General features: G+C 44.4%; 1 protein-coding gene across 1 annotated transcript; it reads right to left on the minus strand.

Annotated features, from left to right (window-relative positions):
- Positions 1 to 270: 270 nt before the first annotated feature.
- LOC132833970 (uncharacterized) lies at positions 271 to 24,325 on the minus strand. Its single transcript, XM_060852675.1, has 4 exons — positions 23,560 to 24,325; positions 20,452 to 20,601; positions 2,490 to 2,733; positions 271 to 722 (listed from the first exon to the last, which is right to left on the minus strand). The coding sequence occupies exons 1-3, from the start codon at positions 24,323 to 24,325 to the stop codon at positions 2,501 to 2,503; spliced, it is 1,149 nt and encodes a 382-aa protein (XP_060708658.1). The 3' UTR covers positions 271 to 722; positions 2,490 to 2,500.
- Positions 24,326 to 26,056: the final 1,731 nt, after the last annotated feature.

Below are 26,056 nucleotides of genomic sequence, written 5' to 3' on the forward strand. Positions count from 1 at the left end.
TAATGTTTCTCCGTCTGTGGATGCTGCCAGACCTGCTGAGTTTCTCCCATAACGAAATGCAGTCAGTTCTTCCAAATAGTTACAAAGAGATCTTTTAATTGCAACTGAAAAGAATGGAGACTTGGTCATCAGCGCATCTGAAAGATAGATTCTTTTTCTTAAGACCTTAAGAATTAAAACATAAGTTGTATGTTGCAGGACTGAGCAATATTGGTTGGAAAAGGACAGAAATAATGCAATTCACTATTGTACAATTAAGAATGTGGCATTAGTACCTTTTCCTTTTATTCTTTTTTGCTGAGAATATTTCTTTGTCAAAACAGATCAATATTAAAACAAACTGTAGAATGATACAGTACTGAAGGGCATTTGGCCCAAAGTAACTCTCCTGGATCTTTGAAGTCCATGATATTTGATAACCAAAAATATATGCATTATATAAACAGAATGTAACATATCTTTAGTGAGATAATTCTGATGCTGAACAGCCTGGTTCTCGGTGTGTATCTCACTTGTAAGTATCATAACAACTATACACACATTTAATGGGAATTGAAAGTTAGCTTGCCTTTATAGAGTCAGTCTTTCTTCAGACTGTTTAGGTTCTCCTAATTAATAACAACTATTATATGATAGAACAGAATTTATGAACAGAAACACTATTTTAAGCCATTGAAGTGCAGCAGATTCGCAGTGGTTATGTAGTCCATGTTATTCTTGGCCTATAATGTAAAACACAGAAGAGCTCATTAAGTTGTGCAACATTTATCACTTGGAAGAATGGCCAACTGCAAGAACATTGCAGCTTTGAGCAAAAGCAGATAAATTTTCCACTAATTAACATTTTGCCACCCATCTTGCTTTCTGCCACTGGTTCTCCCATTTCTCAACTAGCTGGTTTGGCTCCCAATCCACCAGCACCATCAGTTTAAAATTCTCATCAGTGTTCAAACTCATGGTCTTACCCTTCTCCCTGCAAGAACCACCCCGAGCTGTATAATCCTTCACAATCTCCGAGCCCCTCAAATTCTCTAGCCTGTTTTACATTCTCCATTTTCGCCACTAGTAGATGCCCTCTAAGATACGGAGGTGCCAAGATTTGGGATTCCTTCTGTAAAGCTCTCTGCCACTTCATAAAATTTTCCTTTGAGATGCTCCTTGAAAGCTACCTCACTAAGCCTTTGATCATCTGTCCTGTGTTGTTTCACACCAAATTTTGTCACCATCATATCTTATTATACCATGTTGCTATATAAATACAAGCTAATATTGTTGTTGCCTGCCTGTAATTAATTCCACCACTCATATACCCTCTATTATTGCACCTGTCCTAATTGTAATTCTGTAGTACTGATCATAGACAGCATTTTTTTTAGATTACTTACAATGTGGCTGCTTGGCAGGAACAGGCCAACAAGTCCACACCGACGCGCAACCCACCCATACCCCTATACCCAACACTATGGACAATTTAGCATGGTCAATTCACATGACCTGCACATCTTTGGAGATGTGGGAGGAAATTGGAGCACCCAGAGGAAACCCTCGCAGACACAGGGAGAGTGTGGAAACTCCACACAGTCAGTCGCCTGAAGCAGGAATTGAACCCAGGTCTCTGTCGCTGTGAGGCAGCAGTGCTAACCACTGTGCCACCCACAACCACTAGAAGGGAGAGTAATGTGAAGAACGACATGGCTGGGACTGGGGTCAACTACTTGCCACACCCACTTCCTACCTGTAAGTATGATGGACATTTATCTAATGTATCTTCTCCTTTTAGCAATTGTTCTTAAAGTCTGGCAGTGACTCCTGTGATGGGTTTGAAATGCAAAATAATTGTGTGTGTGTGTGTGTGTTTATGAGGTTGGAGTGTGGCGTGCTTGCTCTGTGCTTTAGTTCAACGTAAGTGCCTAACTTACTCTCTCCCAAGCTGTTAAGGCCAGATCAACATGAGGAAGATTTAAATGCAAGCTTGCTGGTGTTGACACAATATTTAAAATATAAGGCAATTATCAAGGCTATAAAAAGGCAAACGAGGTTTAAGGATTCAGTTCCAGAGGGATGGAATGGAGAAGCAGGAAAATTACAGGTTAGAGAGGCATTGGAAAAGATTCAGTAAGGTTTTGTTGGAATGACATAACTGACAGATTTAACCTATCAGTACAGATTGAACAACTTGGGGTATTTTTCTTGAGAAAAGAAACAAAGTGTGATCTCATCAGAGTCTTTAAGATTACGAAAGGTTTGATTCAGCTAAGCAGAGAGCTGATATTTCCTTTTATGAATGAAACAAGGTCTAGGAAGCACAAATGTGACAAATTTTAATAAAAGGAATAGAGATTAAAGAAAGAAAATAAATCCTGTTCTATAATTTCATAAAGTTGAATGATTTTCTGGTCCTGAAGAAATGTTAAATGTTGCATTGAAGCATATTATCAACTATTCATCTGTGTGCCTATAGCCATTAAGTCGTATTTCATAATAGTTACCTTAACTTGTATTACCATTCCCTGATGCTCTGAATTACTTTTTCCATCGCTTTCCAGTATCCAGGCCCCTTCTGAACTTTCCTGGGAAAAAGGAACCACTTTTCTTCCCAGCAAATTCGCACAACCACAGTTTTGCCGTCAAAGATGCCTTGGTGATCAATATCGATCGTCTTATTCTGTGCATTCGTCACCTTCTCCAATAGAATCACAGCACATATGTCTTTCCTTTTCAACATTTGCTTCTCTGTCATGGAAATAACATGAATTAGTTCTTTCCCATTTATATGTTTTTTTTATAGATTTTTTTAATTAGAGACTTAACATTTTTACAAGTTTACCGAGATAAACAAAACTCTCAAGTACAAACATTGATATACAATTAAATCTTAAATATATAATAACCAAAATTTAACAAAAGAAAAATACCGAGAAAGAAAAAAAACAAAACTCAACTAACTACTAACCTAACCTACAGCTAACCAGAGTGTATATTTAAGTCACTTACATTATTCAAATAAGAGAAAGAGAAAAAAAACAAAAAAAACAACGGATAACACAGAACTTGGGTAGTGAGATACATGCTCGGAATGTGTTAACATCAAATGTAACAAAACCCGTATTCATGCGGGATTCCTCTCCCAAGGGGCCTCGGACCATCCAGGTTCGTAATCTCAATTAAATAAAAGCCCTTGTTAGGATAGCCGAAATAACTGTATTCATATAATTCAAGAAGGGTTGCCATATTTTATAAAATAATTCGGTCTTTCAGTGCACCATATTTATCAGGAAGTCAAGGGGAATACATTCCACAATTAATCTGTGCCAATTTGAAAGTCCAGGCGGGCCCTCAGCCACCCAGTTCACCAAAATATGTTTCCTTGCACAGAAAGAGAGAATAGAAAATAGTCTCTTCCCATGCATATCCAGGGAGGGTAAGTTCGAAAAGCCCAAAAGGAGAGATACAGGGTCCACTTTAATATCTGTTCCTAAAATTTCTGTCAGGGTACTTGCTACTTTAATCCAATATCTACGGATCTTATGACAAGTCCATAGGCAATGTACAAGAGTGCCCACCTCTATTTTACATTTGGAACACATTGGAGATGCTCCTGCCTTAAATTTTGCCAATCGATCTGGTGCTATATGGGCCCTATGAAGTATCTTCAGCTGGATAGCCTGGGTTCTGTTACAGATGGTGATTCTCCTGGCGTTTTCTCAAATGTCATTCCACGTTTCTATAGCAATTTCTAGTCCCAATTCCTGATCCCATGTTTTAAGCAGATTGTCCATATCTCCCGATACTTCATCATGTAGTAAATGATAAATAGTACTGATGGAGGATACCCCCACTGGTCATTGTACTCTACATTCTCTATCTGATTTATAAAGACTATCTAATAACGTTGTCTTCTTCTGTATATAATCTCGAATTTGGAAGTATCGATAGAGTCTCCATTAGGTAATCCGAATTTCTGACGCAGCTGTTCAAAAGATATCAGGACCCCATCTTTAAATAGGTCCCCTAGACATGAGATACCCCTGTATCTCCAGAATTTAAAAGTGGTGTCTGTAAACCCCGATTGGAATCCCCTTGCTCCCACTATCGGCGCATAGGGGGATGTTTCATGTAAATTAACCTCATTTTACGGCATTATATTCCAAGCTTTAATAGTGTTTAGTATTATAGGGTTTTTACAGTGATCTGCAATGATTTTCCTCTTGTCTGAAAATAAAAGGTTAATAAGTGGGCATTTTACTTGAGAAGCCTCGATGCCCAGCCAGATTGATTGTGGATCAGACAAGACCCAATCAGCTATGTAACTTAATAGGGAACTTAACTGATATTTCCTAAAATATGGGAAGTCCAATCCTCCCCTTGCCTGTGGCAGCTGTAGCTTCTTCAGCTTAATGAGGGGCCGTCTATGATTCCAGGTAAAGGAACCCAGCCAGCCATATAACTTACGTAGAGCCACCCTCGGCAGCATCACCGGGAGCATTCTCATAGGGTATAGGAGACGGGGCAGGACATTCATTTTAATTAGTGCTATTCTACCCAGCCAGGAAATTGGAAGGTCTCCCCATCGCTGAAGGTCCTGCCTTATCTTTTCCAGTAAATGCACAAAGTTAGTCTTGTATAACTGACCAAATACTGGGGTGATAAAAATGCCTAAATATACGAAACCCTCCAGGGACCAACGAAAGGGAAAATGGGATCCGTCCACTAATGGGGTATCATAGCAAGGCCACCCATTGGCATAACCTCCGATTTTGAGAAATTAATTTTATAGACTGAGAATGCGCTAAATGTATTAATAACTTGGATTTAGCGAGGTACGGACATCAGAGGATTACAGAGGAATAGAAGAACATCATCTGCGAAAAGGGTAATTTTATGTTTACCTGTACCAATCCTTGGGGCCGTCATATTAAGATCAACCCGTATAGCTTCTGCTAGTGGTTCAATTATTAGCGTAAATAACAATGGCGAGAGAGGACATCCCTGACGGCAGCCCCTACCCACACTGAAGCTATCCGAACCTAATCCATTGGTAACCACAACTGCTTTGGGATCACTATACAATGTTGAGACCCATTTGGTAAACACCTTTCCAACGCCAAACCTTTCCAATGTGTAAAACAAATATGACCATTCAACCCTATCGAATGCCTTTTCCACGTCTAATGAAACTACTACTCCTGGTATCTTTCCCTGATGGCAGACTTGAATCATATTCAAAACCCTTCTAATATTATTGGATGATCTATGGCCCTTAATAAACCCCGTCAGATCCTCCTTTATGATGTGTGGCAGTACCCTTTCTAGCTTCAATGCTAACATTTTAGAAAGGATTTTAAAATCTACATTTAGCAAGAATATTGGTTTGTATGACGTACAATCTTCTGGATCCTTTCCTTTTTTAAAGATAAGAGAGATATTTGCCTCTTTCAGTGAAGGCGGGAGACAGCCCTGACTATATGCATAGCTTTCCATGTCCATAAGCGGACCAGCCAATATTTCTGTAAATTCTTGATAGAATTCAGCTTGAAAACCATCTGGGCCCGGTGCCTTACTGCTCTGAAGTTGCCTGATTGCATCAAGTATTTCTTGGACTGTTAGGGGAGCATTTAAGACCGATACCTGTTCCGGAGTTAGGCCCGGAAAGGTCAAATTTTTTAAAAATGATTGCATCCTCCTAGTCCTGTCTTCACAATCCTGTGATTTATATATATCAGAATAAAATTTTCTAATGATTGCATTAATCCTTTTATGATCATGAGTCCAAATACCCGTACTTTCCTTGATAGATGTGATAGTTTGAGGGGCCTTTTTGTTCTTTGCAAGAAATGTTAAGTATCTACCTGGTTTGTCGCCAAATTCATATAACCTTTGTTTGGAAATAATATTTCCCTCTTAGCCGTTTGGGTAAGCGTGGTGTTTAGAGCTATCCTAAGGGCCGTAATCCTTTGTAATTTGATGATAGAAGGTCAATCAGCGAATGCTGTTTCAGCTGCTTTGAAGTGAGTTTCGAGCAGACGCTGTTGTTCTCCCTGTAATTTTTTCTGGGTCGCTGAGTAGGAGATGATCAAACCTCATGTGTAAGCTTTGATGGTCTCCCACATCATTGATGGGTTGCTAGTCGTACCTAAATTAATTTCTAAAAAAGTTTTAAACTCTTGAGAGAAGTACTTTACAAATTTACTATCTTTCATTAGGAAGGGGTCCATACGCCAATGCCAAGGGGATGTCCTGTTGTTCCTTGCCTTGATTTCCATATATACAGCAGCATGGTCAGAAATTGCTATACTACCTATTTTACAGGATGATATGGAATTTAAAAAAATCGAGGGGGCAAAAAACACATCAATTCTGGTATGACACTGATGTGAATTGGAGTAAAAAGAAAAATCTCTGCCCTGTGGATGAAGATATCTCTATACATCTACTAATTCTAATTCTTCGTTCAGATCCACCAATTGTCTTGGTCTGGGAGATACTCTTGCAGTACTCTTGGGAATCCTATCTATTTCTGGATCTACAATACAATTAAAGGCTCCCCTATAATTGTATGACGGGCACCAAGAGCCATCAATTTTGAGAAGGCTTCCGTTATAAATTTAAAGAGGTGTTCCGGGGGGCAGTACAAATTTAAAATCTCATATTCCTCTCCATTTCTAAGGGCTTTAATCAGAATATATCGTCCAGATTCATCTTTTATCTGATTTAGGATTTTGAAAGGGAAATTCTTCCGAATAAGAATAACAACTCCCCTACTTTTTGAGCTAAAAGAAGAAAAAAAGGCCTGATCAAATCCACCCTGTCGTAATTTCAAGTGTTCTTTATCCAACAGGTGTGTCTCCTATAGGAGAGCTATATCAACTCTTTCTTTCCTGAGATTTGATAATATTTTCTTCCTTTTGACTGGTGAATTACTCCCCTTGACATTCCAGGTGCACCACTTATCCCATTTATATGTTTGTATTGCAATTATTTCAATGTCCCAGATTATGATTAAAGAATCACCTGACAATACAATGCAAAAAGTTTTTCAGTCCATCATGCGTGTACCAGCTCTTCTGAAGAGTTCTTAAATTAATCCCACTTTTCCATCTATTCACACTCCAAAGCAATTTAAATTAAGCCCTTTAAGTGTTTATTTAATTCTCTTTAGAACTTTACAATTGAGTCTGTTTCCACTGCCTTGAAAGACAGTGAATTCTAGATAATTCATGATGTATAAATCCTACTTAGCAGATGGAATGTTGTATGTCTGCATTGGCTCTTTGAAATAGCAATCCTCTTTTTATTTTGTCATTTGTGTGACATGGGTGTTATTGGCTGGGCCGGCATTTATTGCCCGGCCTTAGTTGTCCTTCAGAAGGTGATAGCAAGTTGTTTTCTTGAACCGCTGCAGTCTACTTGCTGTGGGTTCACCTACAATGCTCTTAAGGAGGAAATTCCAGGCTTTTGGCCCAGCAAAACTAAAGGAATGGCAACTTATTTCCAAGTCAGGATGGTAAGTAGCTTGGAGGGAACTTGCAGGGGTCATTATCCCATATATCTGCTACCTTTTTCCTTCCAGATGAAAATGTTTGTGGCTGTCTCAGAATCTTTAGTAAATATCTGCAGGGTATCATGTCTACAGTATACACTGCTGCTACTGAGCATCATTGGTGGAGGGAGTAGATGCTTGTGTATTTCATGCTGATCAAGCAGGCTATTTTGTCAATGGTGGACAGACTTTGGGAAGTAAGGTCAGTCACTTCCCACAGTATTTATGTGTCTATGCAGTGTTTATATAGCCAGTTCAGTTCTGCTCATTAGTAACCCTCAGGATGTTGATAGTGGGAGATTCAGTGATGGTAACACCATTGAATATCAAGGATGATGGTTGAATTGTCTCTTAGTGGAGATGGCCATAGTCTGGCATTTATGTGGCACAAAGATTACTTGCCCCTTGCCTGCCCAAGCCTGGATATTGACCAGATCTTTACATTTGAACATAGACTGCTTCTGTAATTGAGGAATCGCAAATGATACTGAACACTGTACACTGTACAATCATCAACGAACGCCCTCACTTCTGATCTAATGATTGAGGAAAATTCATTGATGAAGCAGCTGAAGATGTTGGGTCTAGAAAACAGTCAATCAAATCGAACTTGTCACATGTACCAAAGCACAGCGAAAAGCTTTGTCTTGCGAGCAATACAGGCAGATCACATCGTTAAATAGCATAGATAGTAAATAATAGGTAAACAGCAGCAAAACAAAAACACAGGTACAGGCGAATGCTAAGAGTTTGTCAATCCATTGTGTATTCTAACAACAGTGGGGTAGAAACTGTTTTGAACCTGGGTGGTGCATGTGTTCAGGCTTCTGTACCTTCTCCCTGATGGTAGAGGTTGTGGAAAAGCATTGCCAGGGTGGGATGGATCTTTGAGAATACTGGTGGCCTTTCCTTGACAGCGGCTCTGGTAGATGGATTCGATAGATGGGAGGTTGGCCTTTATGATTGTTGGGGCCGAGTTTACCACTCTCTGTAGCTGTCTCCGATCTTAATGGTACAGTTGCCATACTGGTACTGATACATCCAGACTGAATGCTCTGATGTTGCACCTATAAAAGTTGGCAAGGTTGTTTGCCGTCATGCCAAATTTCCTCAGCTGCCTGAGGAAGAAGAGACGTTGTTGGGCCTTTGTAACCAGTGCACCCACATGAAGAGTCTAAGAAAGCTTGTTGTTGAAGACCACTCCCAGGAGCTTTACATTCATTCCACCTCTGTGCTGTTAATATGTAGGGGGGAATGAGTAACATCCCGCCGGAAATCAATAATGATTTCCCTGGTTTTGCTGGCATTGAGAGTTAGGTTGTTCACAGTGCACCATTTTTCCAGGTTTTCCACCTCCTGTTTGTAGTCTGTTTTGTCGCCATCTCAGATGTGACTGACTATGGTGGTGTCATCAGAGAAACTCTTGCAGAGATTCCCTGAAGCGGAGATGACTGACCTGTAACAACCACAACCATCTGCCCATGTACCAGGTATGATTCTAAACAGCAGAGAGTTTGCACAATGTTCAGCACCATTCACGACTCCTCAGGTACTGGAGCAGTCTGTGTTACAATGCAGCAAGAGCTGAATAATATTCATATTTGATCTGACAAGTGGTAAGTTCTATTCATGCCATACAAGTGTGAGGCGATTACCATCTCCAACAAAAGAGAATGTAACCATCTCCCCTTGCCATTCAATAGCATTACCATCATCTAATCCTCCACTATCAACATTCTTGGGGGTCAACCCTGACCAGTTAAACTGAGCTAAGCTGGCCATACAAATACAGGTGGCCATGGAATAACTGAGCAGCAAGGAATCCTGCAGCAAATAACTCACTTCCTGACTTTCCAAAACCTAGTCACTATCGACAAGGCACAGGTCAGTAGTGTTATTCTTCTCACTTGCCTGGATCATTGCAGCTCAACCAACACTCAAGAAACGTGACACCATCTAGGACAAAGAAGCCCGCTAATGGGCATTTCATCTACAAATATTCACTCTCTTTGCCGATGCTCAGTAGCAGAGTGTATACTTTCTTCAGTAAGAACAAAAGCAGAAGTCGACCATTCAGCCCATTGCATTTTTTGCCACCTTTCACTGCATTAATGGCTCAGCTGATGATCCTCAACTCCTTTCCTACCTTTTCCTTCTTCCCTTCGATTTCCTTACTGATTTAAAATTCTGTCTTTCTCTTCAAAGAATCTGCTGAAATACCTAGCCTGAAAATCCCTCTGTGGTAAAGAACTGCACAGATTCACAACTATGAGAAAATAAATTCTTCCTTATCTGTCTTCAATGTGTGATGTTTTATTCTGTTCTCTGACTCTAGACTGTCCCATAGAGGGAAGCAAGCTTTCTACATTTATCCTGTAAAACCTCGAAGAATCTTGTATTTTTCAATAGTGTTACTTTCATGCTCCTTTATTCCAATGACCACGGGAAGTTCCTCAATCCTTCCTCGTAAGACAGTCCCTTCAGGTGTGAGCTGAAACTGTGTTGCTGGAAAAGCGCAGCAGGTCAGACAGCATCCAAGGAGCAGGAGAATCAACGTTTCGGGCATGAGCCCTTCGTCAGGAATGAGGAAAGTGTGCCCAGCCAGCTAAGATAAAAGGTAGGGAGGAGGGACTTGGGGAAGGGGCGTTGGAAATGCAGTAGGTGGAAGGAGGTTAAGGTGAGGGTGATAAACCAGAGTGTGGGTGGGGGTGGAGAGGTCAGGAAGATAATTGCAAGTTAGGAAGGCCGTGCTGAGTTCGAGGGTTGGGACTGAGACAAGGTGGGGGGGGGGGGGGGGGCGGTGGAGGGGAAATGAGGAAACTGGAGAAATCTGAGTTCATCCCTTGTGGTTGGAGGGTTCCTAGGCGGAAGATGAGGCGCTCTTCCTCCAGTCGTCGTGTTGCTATGGTCTGGCGTTGGAGGAGTCCAAGGACCTGCATGTCCTTGGTGGAGTGGTTGGGTTGGTTGATCCAGGTGTCCCAGAGGTGTTCTCTGAAACGTTCTGCAAGTAGGCGGCCTGTCTCACCAATATAGAGGAGGCCACATCGGGTGCAGCTGATGCAGTAAATGATGTGTGTGGTGGTGCAGGTGAATTTGTGGCGGATATGGAAGGATCCTTTGGGGCCTTGGAGGGTAGTAAGGAGGGAGGTGTGGGCGCAGGTTTTGCATTTCTTGCGATTGCAGGGGAAGGTGCCGGGAGTGGAGGTTGGATTGGTGGGTGGTGTGGGCCTGACGAGGGAGTCACGGAGGGAGTGGTCTTTTCGGAACGCCAATAGGGGAGGGGAGGGAAATATATCCCTGGTGGTGGGGTCCGTTTGGAGGTGGCGGAAATGACAGCGGATGATACAATGTATACGGAGGTTGGTGGGGTGGTAGGTGAGGACCAGTGGGGTTCTGGCCTGGTGGTGGTTAGGGGGGGCAGGGCTCAAGGGCGGAGGAGCGGGAAGTGGAGGAGATGCGGTGGAGGGCACCATCAATCACGTCTGGGGGGAAATTGCAGTCTTTGAAGAAGTAGGCCATCTGGGTTGTACGGTATTGGAACTGGTCCTCCTGGGAGCAGATGCGGCGAAGGAATTGGGAGTATGGGATTGTGTTTTTACAGGGGCAGGGTGGGAGGAGGTGTAGTCTAGGTAGCTGTGGGAGTCGTCGGTTTATAATAAATGTCCGTGTTGATTGGTCGCCCGAGATAGAAATGGAGAGGTCTAGGAAGGGGAGGGAGGAGTCTGAGACGGTCCAGGTAAATTTGAGGTCGGGGTGGTCCACACCCCCCACCAACCCAACCTCCACTCCCGGCACCTTCCCCTGCAACCGCAAGCAATGCAAAACCTACACCCACACCTCCCTCCTTACTTCCCTCCAAGGCCCCAAGGGATCCTTCCATATCTGCCACAAATTCACCTGCACCTCCACACACATCATTACTGCATCTGCTGCACCTGATGTGGCCTCCTCTTAATTGGGGAGACAGGTCGCCTACTTGCAGAACGTTTCAGAGAACACCAACCAACCCAACCACCCCGTGGCTCAACACTTCAACTCCCCCTCCCACTCTACCAAGGACATGCAGGTCCTTGGACTCCTCCATCGCCAGACTATAGCAACACGACGACTGGAGGAAGAGCGCCTCATCTTCCACCTAGGAACCCTCCAACCACAAGGGATAAACTCAGATTTCTCCAGTTTCCTCATTTTCCCTCCCCCCCCACCTTGTCTCAGTCCCAACCCTCAAACTCAGCACCACCTTCCTAACCTGCAATTTTCTTCCCGACCTCTCCACCCCCATCCCCACTCCGGCCTATCACCCTCACCTTGACCTCCTTCCACCTATCGCATTTCCAACGCCCCTCCCCCAAGTCCCTCCTCCCTACCTTTTATCTTAGCCTGCTTGGCACATCCTCCTCATTCCTGAAGAAGGGCTCAAGCCCGAAACGTCGATTCTCCTGCTCCTTGGATGCTGCCTGACCTGCTGCGCTTTTCCAGCAACACATTTTCAGCTCTGATCTCCAGCATCTGCAGTCCTCACTTTCTCCTTCAGGTGTGATATCAACCGGATGAACCACCTCTGGATTGCCTTCAATTCCAGTCTATCTTTCCTAACATATGGGACTCAAAACTTTTCACAGTATTCTAGCTGTGGTCTGACTACTGCCTTGCATAATTTTAGCAAAGCCTGCCTAATTTTAGACTCCATTCCTTTGAAATTAAATCCGATATTCCATTTGCCTTCATTGTTACCAATTGAACCTGATGCTAGCTTTTTGTAATTCATGGAACATGACTCCCAAATCCCTTTCTTTTGTAGATTTTGCAGTATTTCTTCATTTAAATAATATTAGGCTCTTATATTCTTGCCACTAAAGTGCTCAACTTCATATTTCTCCACATTATGTTCCATCTGCCAAATTTTGGCCCACACACTTCACCTTTCTGTCTCTCTCTGCAGACACTATCATCCTCACTACGGGCCTTCCCATCCATTTTTGCATCATCTGCAAACCTATCCATAGTAGAGTATGTTCGTTTTCTTCATCTAAGTCATGATTGCATGTTTTAACTAATTGTGGCCCCTGCAATAATCCCTATACACATCACTTAGACAGGTTGTCATCCTAAGAATGTCCCCCTTATCCAATACTTTTTCCTATTCGTTAGCCAATCATCTACTAGCTGCAACATCTTGGGCTCTTTTTGAACAGCCTCATGTGTTGTACTTTGTCAAATGCCTTCTGAAAATACAAATATATTACATCCATTGCTTCCTGCATATTACCTCCTCAAAGAATTTTGAGTAAATTTGTCAGTCACGATTTCCCCTTCATGAAGCCATTCTGGCTCTGCTTGATCATCCTGGTATTTGTAAATGCTCTGCTATCATGTCCTTTCTAGTAGATTCTAACATGTTCCCAATCATAGACATTAAGCTAACTGTCTATAGTCATCTGTTTTATGTCTTCCTTTTTAAATAGAAATGTTACATAGGCAGTTTTCCAATTCTCTGGGACTCTTCCAGAATCTAAGGATTCCTGGAAGATTACCATGAGTTTATACACTATCTCTGTAGCTATTTCCTTTAATGTCCTAGGATCCATTACATCAGATACACCGCTGAAGCCAAACGCCAACTCGAGGACACCTCTTCCTACCGCCCCCTCAACCATGACCCCACCCCCCCATCACCAAACCATCATCTCCCAGACCATACAGAACCTCATCACCTCAGGAGATCTCCCACCCACAGCTTCCAACCTCATAGTCCAGGAACCCCGCACTGCCCGGTTCTACCTCTTTCCCAAGATCCATAAGCCTGACCACCCTGGCCGACCCATTGTCTCAGCATGCTCCTGCCCCCTGAACTCGTTTCTACCTACCTTGACACTGTCCTATCCCCCCCTAGTCCAGGAACTCTCCACATATGTTTGAGACACCACCTACACCCTCCAACTCCTCCAAGACTTCCATTTCCCCGGCCCACAACGCCTCACCTTCACCATGGATCTCCAATCCCTCTACACCTCCATCTGCCATGACCAGGGCTCCAAGCCCTCCATTTCTTCCTCTCCCGATGTCCCCAACAGTACCCTTCCACCGACACTCTCATTCATTTGGCTGAACTGGTCCTCACCCTTAACAATTTCTCCTTCGAATCCTCCCACTTCCTCCAGACCAAAGGGGTAGCCATGGGGACCCGTATGGGCCCTAGCTATGCCTGTCTCTTTGTTGGCTACATAGAACAGTCGATCTTCCGTAATTACACCGGCACCACTCCCCACCTCTTCCTCCGCTACATTGATGACTGCATTGGCGCCACCTCGAGGGGAGGTTGAGCAAATCATCAACTTCACCAACACCTTCCACCCTGACCTTAAATTTACTTGGACCATCTCCCTCCCCTTCCTGGACCTTTCCATCTCCATTGGTGACCAACTTGATACCAACATTTTTTACAAACCCACCGATTCCCACAGCTACCTGGATTACACCTCTTCCCACCTTACCTCCTGCAAAAATGCCAAACCGTATTCCCAATTCCTCCGCCTCCACTGTATCTGCTCCCAGGAGGACCAGTTCCACCCACCCCCACCCTCCTCTCACTTATCTCTCCACACTGCAGGCTCTCTGCCTGTATTCCTGATGAAGGGCTTTTGCCCGAAACGTCAATTTTTCTGCTCCTCGGATGCTGCCTGAACTGCTGTGCTCTTCCAGCACCACTAATCCAGAATCTGGTTTCCAGCATCTGCAGTCATTGTTTTTACCTATCAGATACAGAGGACCTATTGACTCTACCTGGCACTTTTCTCTTGAGATATTTAATGTATTTATTTCCTTTTCACTTCATATGTTGAAAATTTAGTAATTTCGGAATGTATTAGTGTCTTCTATTGTAAAGGCTGATGCAAAATATTTATTCAACTCTCTGTCATTTCCCGGTTCCCCCCGTTGTTATTTCCTGAGCTCGTTCTTGAGGGAGCCAATGTTCATAGATTCATAGAGATGTACAGCATGGAAACAGACCCTTCGGTCCAACCCATCCATGCCGACCAGATATCCCAACCCTATCTAGTCCCACCTGCCAGCGCCCGGCTCATATCCCTCCAAACCATTTCTATTCATATGCCCATCCAAATGCTTCTTAAATGTTGCAATTGTACCAGCCTCCATCACATCCTCTGGCAGCTCATTCCATACATGTACCACCCTCTGCGTGAAAAAGTTGCCCCTTAGGTCTCTTGTATATCTTTCCCCTCTCACCCTAAACATATGCCCTCTAGTTCTGGACTCCCCGATCCCAGGGAAAAGACTTTGTCTATTTATCCTATCCATGCCCCTCATAATTTTGTAAACCTCTATAAGGTCAACCCTGAGCCTCCGACGCTCCAGGGAAAACAGCCCCAGCCTGTTCAGCCTGTCCCTTTAGCTCAGATCCTCCAACCCTGGCAACATCCTTGTAAATCTTTTCTGAACCCTTTTAATTTTCACAACATCTTTCCGATAGGAAGGAGACCAGAATTGCACGCATTATTCCAACAGTGGCTTAACTAATGTCCTGTACAGCCGCAACATGACCTACCAACACCTGCACTCAATTCTCTGACCAATAAAGGAAAGCATACCAAACACCTTCTTCACTATCCTATCTACCTGCAACTCTATTTTCAAGGAGCTATGAACCTGCACTCCAAAGTCTCTTTGTTCAGCAGCACTCCCTAGGACCTTACCATTAATTGTATAAATCCTGCTAAGATTTGCTTTTCCAAAATGCAGCACCTCGCATTTATCTGAATTAAAACTCCATCTGCCACTTCTCAGCCCATTGGCCCATCTGGTCCAGATCCTGTTGTAATCGGAGGTAACCCTCTTCACTGTCCACTACACCTCCAATTTTGGTGTCATCTGCGAACTTACTAACTGTACCTCTTATGCTCGCATCCAAATCACTTATGCAAATGACAAAAAGTAGAGGGCCCAGCACCGATCTTTGTGGCACTCCACTGGTCACAGGCCTCCAGTCTGAAAAACTACCCTCCACCACCACCCTCTGTCTTCTACCTTTGAGCCAGTTCTGTATCCAAATGGCTAGTTCTCCTGTATTCCATCAGATCTAACCTTGCTAATCAGTCTCCCATGGGGAACCTTGCCGAATGCCTTACTGAAGTCCATATAGATCACATCTACTGCTCTGCCCTCATCAATCTTCTTTGTCACTTCTTCAAAAAACTCAATCAAGTTTGTGAGACATGATTTTCCCTGCACAAAGCCATGTTGACTGTCCCGAATCAGTCCTTGCCTTTCCAAATACATGTACATCCTGTCCCTCAGGATTCCCACCAACAACTTGTCCACCACCAAGGTCAGGCTCACCAGTCTATAGTTCCCTGGCTTGTCTTTACCGCCCTTCTTAAACAGTGGCACCACGTTTGCCAACCTCCAGTCTTCCGGCACCTCACCTGTGACTATCGATGATACAAATATCTCCGTAAGAGGCCCAGCAATCACTTCTCTAGCTTCCCACAGAGTTCTCAGGTACACCTGATCAGGTCCTGGGGATTTATCCACCTTTAACTGTTTCAAGACATCCAGCACTTCCTCCTCTGTAATCTGGACATTTTGCAAGATGTCACCATCTATTTCTCTACAGTCTATATCTTCCATATCCTTTTCCACAGTAAATACTGATGCAAAATATTTATTTAGTATCTCCCCCATTTTCTGTGGCTCCACACGAAGGCCGCCTTGCTGATCTTTGAGGGGCCCTGTTCTCTCCCTAGTTACCCTTTTGTCCTTAATATATTTGTCAAACCCCTTTGGATTCTCCTTAATTCTATTTGCCGAAGCTATCTCATGTCCCCGTTTTGCCCTCCTGATTTCCCTCTTAAGTATACTCCTACTTTATACTCTTCTAAGGATTCACTTGATCTATTCTGTCTGTACCTGACATGTGCTTCCTTCTTTTTCTTAACCAAACCCTCAATTTCTTTAGTCATCCAGCATTCCCTATACCTACCAGCCTTCCCTTTCACGCTGACAGGAATATACTTTCTCTGGATTCTTGTTATCTCATTTCTGAAGGCTTCCCATTTTCCAGCCGTCCCTTTACCTGCGAACATCTGCCTCCAATCAGCTTTTGAAAGTTCTTGCTTAATACTGTCAAAATTGGCCTTTCTCCAATTTAGAACTTCAACTTTTAGATCTGGTCTATCCTTTTCCATCACTATTTTAAAACGAATAGAATTATGTTCGCTGGCCCCAAAGTGCTCCCCCACTGACACCTCAGTCACCTGCCCTGCCTTACTTCCCAAGAGTAGGTCACATTTTGCACCTTCGCTGGTAGGTACATCCACATACTGAATCAGAAAATTGTCTTGTACACACTTAAGAAATTCCTCTCCATCTAAACCTTTAACACTATGGCAGTCCCAGTCTATGTTTGGAAAGTTGAAATCTCCTACCATAACTACCCTATTATTCTTACAGACAGCTGAGATCTCCTTACAAGTTTGTTTCTCAATTTCCCTCTGACTATTGGGAGGTCTATAGTACAATCCCAATAAGGTGATCACCCCTTTCTTATTTCTCAGTTCCACCCAAATAACTTCCCTAGATGAATTTCCGGGAATATCCTCCTTCAGCACAGCTATAATGCTATCCCTTATCAAAAATGCCATTCCCCCTCCTCTCTTGCCTCCCTTTCTATCCTTCCTGTAGCATTTTTATCCTGGAACATTAAGCTGCCAGTCCTGCCCATCCCTGAGCCATGTTTCCGTAATTGCTATGATATCCCAGTCCCATGTTCCTAACCATGCCCTGAATTCATCTGCCTTCCCTGTTAGGCCCCTTGCATTGAAATAAATGCAGTTTAATTTATTAGTCCTACCTTGTCCCTGCCTACCCTGACTGTTTGACTCACTTCTGTTCTCAGCTGTACCCGTCTCAGATCGATCTCTTTCCTCACTATCTCCCTGGGTCCCACCCCACCTTATTAGTTTAAATCCTCCCAAGCAGTTCTAACAAATTTCCCTGCCAGTATATTAATCCCCTTCCAATTTAGGTGCAATCCGTCCTTCTTGTACAGGTCACTTCTACCCCAAAAGAGATTCCAATGATCCAAAAATGTGAATCCTTCTCCCATACACCAGCTCCTCAGCCATGCATTCATCTGCTCTATCCTCCTATTCCTGCCCTCACTAGCTCGTAGCACTGGGAGTAATCCAGATATTATTACCCTTGAGGACCTCCTTTTTAAATTTCTACCTAACTCTCTGTAATCTCCTTTCAGAGTCTCAACCTTTTCCCTTCCAATGTCGTTGGTTCCAATGTGGACAATGATCTCCTGCTGGCCCCTCTCCCCCCGTGAGAACATTCTGCACCCTGTCTGAGACATCCTTGATCCTGGCACCAGGGAAACAACACACCATTCTGCTTTTTCTCTGCTGGCCACAGAAACATCTGTCTGTACCTTGGACTACAGAATCCCCGAACACAATTGATCTCTTGGAAGCCGACGTACCCCTCATTGCATTAGAGCCAGTCTCAATACCAGAAACTTGGCTGTTTGTGCTACTTTCCCCTGAAAATCCATCACCCCCTACATTTTGCAAAACAGCATACCTGATTGAAATGGGTATATCCACAAAAGATTCCTGCTGTAGCTGCCTACCTCTCTTACCCTTCCTGGAGTTAACCCATCTATGTGACTGTATTTGAGATTTTCTCCCCCTTCCTATAACTACCATCTATCACATACTGTTGCTGTTGCAAATTCCTCATTGCTCCTGTCAGTCTCTCCAACCGATCCACTTGATCTGATAAGATTCGCATCCAACAGCATTTGTGGCAGATATAATCTGCAGTAACCCTTAAACTCTCTTTAAACTCCCACATCTGACAAGAAGTACATATCACTGCAAAGGCCATTTTTGCTCCTTCACAATCTACAGACCCAGAAAATAACACCGTCTTATTCCTCTACAAACACTGCCCCAGGTTCAATTAATAGTTATATTTTAAGTTTAATCAAGAGACTTATCTCCAAAAACATATAATCAAGAAAGAATCCACTATACTCACTACTGCAGCTTTTCTCTTGGACAGACTTAAAACAACAATTAACTTATCTGATTCTGTTGGCTTCTGTCTTCCTTTTATGTATTTGAAGAGGGTCTTGTTGTCCATTTTGATATTACATGTGAGCTTAGCCTTCAAGTTTACTTTCTCCCTATTTTTGGAAACCAACAAAAGATGACCAAACTTTCCCAGTCCTCTGACTTATCAACATTTGCCCCATTTCATGTATGTGTTTTCCTTTCTATTTGTGCTATCTTCAACTTCCTCACTGGAATAGGTCTTTGCTGTAAGCCACAAATTATTACCTTAAACATCTGCCATTTGTTCCTCAACTACCTTTGTTGCTAAACTCCATTCCTAGTGCACTCCAGCCAGTTCCACCCTTGGCCTGAATAATTTGCCTTATTTGAGCTTAGCACAGTTGTTTCCAACCCAAGTTTTTCTATCTCGAACTGAGTACTAAATTCTATCATATCAGGGTCACTGTTTCCAAGGAGATATCTGACATCATTTATTAAACTTTACACATCATCAGATCCAAAATAGCCTAATTCATGGTTAAATCCACAATGTATTGTTCTAGGAAACTATAGCAAATACATTCTATGAGTTCTTCCTCATGAATTCCTCTGCCAACCTGACTATCCCAATCTACATTTCCTGTCTTTGTTACATGCCCTTGTTTTCTCCTGATTTATTCTCTCTCGCCCTGCCTCACTACTGTTAGGGGGCCTATAGACTACTCCTCCCAGTGTTGTCTTTTCCTTTTTTACTTCTGCTGTCCACCCCGTATGGATTCTGCATCTTCTGATTCAAGATCATTTCTTGCTATCATGTTTATTCCATCCTGTACTGACAATGTTTCCCCACCACCCTTTCCTTCCTGCCTATCCTTTTCAGAAGTCACCATACTCTGAACATTTTAGTTTCCAGCTTTGATCACCTTATCCTTTGATCACGTAATCATTAATCTGTGATGATGCCATTACTTTGGTCTGAATACTAAATGCATTCAAGTAGAATTAATTTTGCTTTTTTGCCATTTTTTTCCCCTCTTTGGACCCAATTTACAGTTGTTTTCCTGTTTGCAAATTCTGTCCTATCCTGTTCTCCTCTGGTTATACTTATCCAAACAGTTGCCCTGTAATGCTGCCATATGCTCTTGCTTTGTCAGCTGACATTCCCCTCCTCCCAAATTCATCCCCCCTTCCTTAATTAGTTTAAAGCTCTCTCTACAGTCCTAGTTATTCAACTCACCAGGAATCTAGTCCCAGCACAGTTCAAGTGAAGCCTATCCCACCAGAACAGCCCCTTTTACCCCAGTCCTGGTGTCTGTGTCCATTCTACCCATACCAGTCTGAGCTATGCAAATAACTCCTTGATTTTAATTACTCTATGCTGATTTGCCCATGGCTCAGGTAGCAATCTAGTAATTATTACCTTGGACGCTCTTCATTTGAAGTAATGATTTTTAATTTCACTCCGTGTTCAAAGACTTTCAGTAAAACATCTTTTCTAGATCCATCAATGTTGGTGATACCAATGTGGATGATAATGACTGTATTTCACCTGTCTCTCTCTTAAAATTCCTCTCCAGCCTCGGGGAGATGTCCCTAACATGCAACACTGCCTTTAGGACTCCCACTCACAGCTGATCAAGACCCCTGACCCTGATCAAGATCGAGCCCAAAAAGGATCACTCTAAATATCTCATTATGCGCATGTGACAATGCAGGAGTCCTTTCACCCTACTTTGGGAACACCAGTCTCAAATATGTTGCTAATTTCATTCTAATAGATTAGAGTGAAAAATTACAAGGAGATAATTGACAAGAAATTAAAAATATTACTTTCAACAAATCGTAGGGCTGTGCGGAGATCCATGAGTTCACGAGAAACCTTGTAAACATACAGAACATATGGAATGTCACGATCCTCTTCAGACATGGAACTGCCCATCAGAATATCTTTGTGTACATCCCCTTGTCCATAACATACCACTGGAAGAAGAGACCACATAATAAATCAGTCATCATGATACATGACGAGTGCTTACTCAATTTCAGCAGGAACAAAATTCTCAAGTGCCCAAGAGAAAAAGAGGGATTAAATTTATAGTTGCTGGCCATTAATCACATTAAGCTTGTTCTCATATTCAACCTTCTTGCTCATTGCTAATATGATCCTCTTTCATCCACCATCCTCCTCATACATATCTCCCCTAAAATTGTCCACTTCCTCTCCCTTCTCCAGACTACTTTCCATTTCTCTTCGTCAACCCTTCAATTTTTTTTCACACTCCCCCAATATCCATCGCCCCCATCCATTCCACTTTCTTGGCTGAGTACAGGTCCATCAACCATCAAGAAACTCAACACTATAAAGGAAAAAGAGCAGCCCACTTTGTTAAGCCTTACTGGGGTCGTGTGCTGGAAATCAAGCAGAGGGTGACTGGTTTGTATTTATGAAAGGTGTCCCTGACGTACTAATTCAAAGTCCCAGCTTGCATCAACTGCTGAAATTAAAATAAACTGATATTTTAGTGAACAGTAACAGTTCCTGGGCTGGTGGGGATCAAATGGCTTCTCTGCTTCTTCTTCAACGTTCTGAACTGTTCATTAACCCAAGAACCAATTACATAGTCTTTGACAGGCAAATGACCTTTGTAATCAATAACTAGTCATTAGCCCACCATCCAATCCGATGCCTTAAAACAGCGGTGCTCGGACCTGACGTAGTGCACCAGTTGGAGGATGCTCAGATGTGCGGTGGAATCCCATCTGTGTTTACCCCTGCCTGGACGGAATTTCACATTGGTCCCAAGGTCCTGTAATTCCCGCGGGAGCCTATGCCCCACAACCTGAGCCGCCTCCGGAATTTTAGTTTTGTCCTTTTTAAGGACATAAAAAGGAGAGCCCTGTATCGACTGCTGCTGCACACCGTCCACCTCTTCTCCCTCATCCACCATCCAGACACGCTTTGGCGTGCCCATTCACCACCGGGCGGTGGGGATCCCCATTGGAGGGCTCTCTATGTGGGAGTCCTCCCGCTTTCTCTCGGGGATCTAGGATGGAGGGTGCTGCACGCAGCGGTCCCCTGCAACCACAGATTGCGGTGGTTCACGGAGTCCAAGCCCAACTGCTGTTCTGTGGAGTCCGTGGACCATATATATATATTGCGTGTGGGCATTTGCACTCCCTCTTTGATTTTCTCAAAAACCTCCTCCTTTGCTTTTGGTTGCACTTCAGTCCCACGCACCTGATCTTCGGGCACCCGGTACAGAGGAGGGAGGGCAGGTCTGCTCCTGGGCCTGGCCAAACTGGCCATAAACAGGTCCAGGCAGCGGGCCGTGGAGGGGGTCGTTAGGGCTGACTGCCTGCCCCTCTTCCGCGGTTACGTTAGGGCCCGGGTGTCCTTGGAGAAGGAGCACGCGGTCTCCACCAACACCCTGGAGTTGTTCGGGGAGAGGTGGGCGCCGCAGGGAGTGGAGTGCATTATTTCCCCCTCCAACTCTATTTTGATTTAATCCCCAACCTTCCCTTCACTGTTTGATCACACAGCATTGCCCTCTGATGTGAAGGGCACTGCTTGTCACAGGCCACTTGGGTGTTTTCCTGTCCTCCTGGTGGTGGAAATTGAATAAAGATTTGTGCTCTTTGTGTCTCACACACACATAAAAAAAGAGAAAAAAAAATACCCCCTGGCTCCAGCTCATCTACCGTGAGTATCCGGTCATTTGCCTTAAAAAAACTGCAATAATCTTTCAACAATAGTTAATTTTAAACAGTTCTTTTACCATTTCACTCCTCAATTTAAAAATACAGAAAAATAAAGATATATCTTCACACCTGGATTGGCATCCCATCCATCACCTTCACTGGCCACTCCCTTCACAGCTGACCAACAATGGCAGCGCTATGAACCATCTCCAAGGTATCCTGCAGCTCCTTCACAGTCCCATCGCTATCCACGATCTCTGCTACCTTTTAAGAACAAGCACAGCAAACGGAGGGGGAGGCACCAACTGAAAGTACAGCTGCAAATGTGTTGCTGGTCAAAGCACAGCAGGCCAGGCAGCATCTCAGGAATAGAGAATTCGACGTTTCGAGCATAAGCCCTTCATCAGGAAAGATGATTCCTGATGAAGGGCTTATGCTCGAAACGTCGAATTCTCTATTCCTGAGATGCTGCCTGGCCTGCTGTGCTTTGACCAGCAACACATTTGCAGCTGCGATCTCCAGCATCTGCAGACCTCATTTTTTACACCAACTGAAAGTACCCTCGAAGTCCATTACAATGAGGAACTACATCACTATCCTTCATCATCCCTGGCCCAATTCCAGGGATGGTGAAGGAAAGTGTCAGTGTAGTCACACAGATGGACTACAGGAGTGCTCAGCACCACCTTCACCAACTGGAGACAGAGTGATAGTACTGGTTTAATCAGTGACTACACACAGACATTGCATGAACAAAGTGGACTTCTCAAATCTGCCCATTGAAGACTGATCAACTTCTCTGCCTATTATGTTGGTATCATCTTTGACAGGCCTCACTGTCCAACCTCCCTGTAGTACTTCCTCCGCCCCATAACCACATCGCCTCATCTCCACCAACTCACACTTTCCAACCTCCAGATTCTGTGTTCCCTCTCCATCGTGCATTCTCCCATATCGCCCTTTCCTCTCCTCCCTCCCACACATTCTCCCTATTACCCTCCCATACTTTCAGAGTCCTTCTTACCCACTGCACTCTCTATCTCTTCCTTGTTCTCAACCTTCCACAACCTCTCACTGTCCCCGCACTGTCTCTCGAACAAATTCTCGCAATACCTCTCCCTTGCCTTCTCCCCTCTGAAGCCACCTCTACCTCCTTCCTTCTCTCTGGGCTTGTGATTCTGAGCTCGGGGGAGGGGAGGGGGGGAATAAGAGCAAATTGCCTCCACCTTGATTACCAACCTCTGAACCTCAGGTTCCGGTGCTTTAACCGTCTGTATAAGAAAATGGCCAGAATAATGACGATCACGATTACGTACTGGTTTTCCCAATGTCCTTCTGACTTTATTTGAAACTGTGTTCCAGGATCCGACTCTCCCTCTTCTTTCACCGGGAATTGTGTTCCCGGATCCGACTCTCCCTCCCCTTTCACCGGGAATTGTGTTCCAGGATCCGACTCTCCCTCTTCTTTCACCGGGAATTGTGTTCCCGGATCCGACTCTCCCTCCGCTTTCACCGGGAATTGTGTTCCCGGATCCGACTCTCCCTCCGCTTTCACCGGGAATTGTGTTCCCGGATCCGACTCTCCCTCCGCTTTCACCGGGAATTGTGTTCCCGGATCCGACTCTCCTTCTTTCACCGGGAATTGTGTTCCCGGATCCGACTCTCCTTCTTTCACCGGGAATTGTGTTCCAGGATCCGACTCTCCCTCTTCATTCACCGGGAATTGTGTTCCCGGATCCGACTCTCCTTCTTTCACCGGGAATTGTGTTCCAGGATCCGACTTTCCCTCTTCTTTCACCGGGAATTGTGTTCCCGGATCCGACTCTCCCTCCGGTTTGACTGGGAGTTGTGTTCCGGGATTTGACGGTCCCTTCTGTTTGTATAAGAAAATGGCAATGACCAGCATGATAACTGCCGTGACCCATGTCCGGCCGAAGTACTCGGATTCCCAGTGTCTCTCTGCTGCTGTTTGAAACGGTTTTCCAGAATGCGACCGTCCTGCCATTTTCACTGGACGCCTCTTTCCAGGATCCGACTCTCCCTCTGACGGACTTTCCCTCCGCTTTTCCTGGACTTTGGCTGTCGACACCGGGAGAGTTGCCAATTAGGGGTTTGGTGGATAAGGACCAACACGCCTCCTCTTTACTCTCTCCGCCAGTTGAAGATAACATGGAACAAACTGTGTAGGAATCACCTTTACTAAAAAGCATCAAGAATGTATCCAGAGGGAATGTGAATCTGAAGATAACGGATAGCCCTGTGTAAGCATGACACATAGAAAACCTTGATGAAGACCAGCACTCAGCAAGACCAACGGGTGACAGAGTTCATGGTCTGAAAATCTCATGCTGAACATTGAGTCCCAGACGCTGTAAAGTGACTCGTCAGAAGATGAGCTGCTCTCCCTCCCAGCTTGTGTTGAGCTTCACCGAAACATGATTAGGCAGAAATGTACAGACCATGAGACGCAAGTGATGAATTGAAATGTTAAGCAACTGAAAGTCGAATTCATTCTTATTAAATAGTGTTAGGTTAAGGGATACGTTCATGACCGTCCGCTGCTTGTCCAGCAGGCCCAAGCTTTTGGTCTTCAAAATAAATCTTATTGCAATCGGTAGTGTATTTTTAAGTTCTGGATCAGTGACGCTGGAAGAGCACAGCAGTTCAGGCAACATCCAAAGTGCAGCAAAATCGACGTTTCGGGCAAAAGCCCTTCATCAGGAATAAAGGCAGTGAGCCTGAAGCGTGGAGAGATAAGCTAGAGGAGGGTGGGGGTGGGGAGAGAGTAGCATAGAGTACAGTGGGGGAGGGGATGAAGGTGATAGGTGAGGGGGGGAGGGTGGAGTGGATAGGTGGAAAAGAAGATAGCCTGGTAGGACAGGTCATGGGGACAGTGCTGAGCTGGAGGTTTGGAAGTAGGGTGAGGTGGGGGAAGAGGAAATGAGGAAACTGTCCACATTGATGCCCTGGGGTTGAAGTGTTCAGAGACAGAAGATGAGGTGTTCTTCCTCCAGGTGTCTGGTGGTGAGGGAGCGGCGGTGAAGGAGACTCAGGACCTCTATGTCCTCAGCAGAGTGGGAGGGGGAGTTGAAATGTTGGGCCACGGGGCAGTGTGATTGATTGGTGTGGGTGTCCCGGAGATGTTCCCTAAAGCGCTCTGCTAGGAGGCGCCCAGTCTCCCCAATGTAGAGGAGACCGCATCGTGAGCAACGGATACAATAAATGATATTGTTGGATGTACAGATAAAACTTTGATGGATGTGGAAGGCTCCTTTAGGGCCTTGGATAGAGGTGAGGGAGGAGGTGTGGGCGCAGGTTTTGCAATTCCTGCAGTGGCAGGGGAAGGTGCCAGGATGGGAGGGTGGGTTGTAGGGGGGCGTGGACCTGACCAGGTAGTCACGGAGGAAACAGTCTTTGCGGAAGGTGGAAAGGGGTGGGGAGGGAAATATATCCCTGGTGGTGGGGTCTTCTAGGAGGTGGCGGAAATGTCGGCGGATGATTTGGTTTATGCGAAGGTTAGTAGGGTGGAAGGTGAGCACCAGGGGCGTTCTGTCCTTGTTACGGGTGGAGGGGTGGGTCTGAGGGCGGAGGTGCGGGATTGGACGAGATGCGTTGGAGGGCATCTTTAACCATGTGGGAAGGGAAATTGCGGTCTCTAACAAAGGAGGTCATCTGGTGTGTTCTGTGGTGGAACTGGTCCTCCTGGGAGCAGATACGGCGGAGGCAGAGGAATTAG

This window comes from Hemiscyllium ocellatum, chromosome 38 (assembly GCF_020745735.1).
Source record: "Hemiscyllium ocellatum isolate sHemOce1 chromosome 38, sHemOce1.pat.X.cur, whole genome shotgun sequence".
Classification (NCBI taxonomy): domain Eukaryota; kingdom Metazoa; phylum Chordata; class Chondrichthyes; order Orectolobiformes; family Hemiscylliidae; genus Hemiscyllium; species Hemiscyllium ocellatum.

Excerpts from the sequence above, each read along its gene's own strand:
- LOC132833970 (XM_060852675.1), bottom strand. The coding sequence starts at position 24,325 with ATGGCAGGACGGTCGCATTCTGGAAAACCGTTTCAAACAGCAGCAGAG. Across the intron at positions 20,602-23,559 it reads CCGGAACCTGAGGTTCAGAG|TGGTATGTTATGGACAAGGG; the intron begins GTTGGTAATCAA and ends CTCTTCTTCCAG. Across the intron at positions 2,734-20,451 it reads AGCCCTACGATTTGTTGAAA|AGAAGCAAATGTTGAAAAGG; the intron begins GTAATATTTTTA and ends TTTCCATGACAG.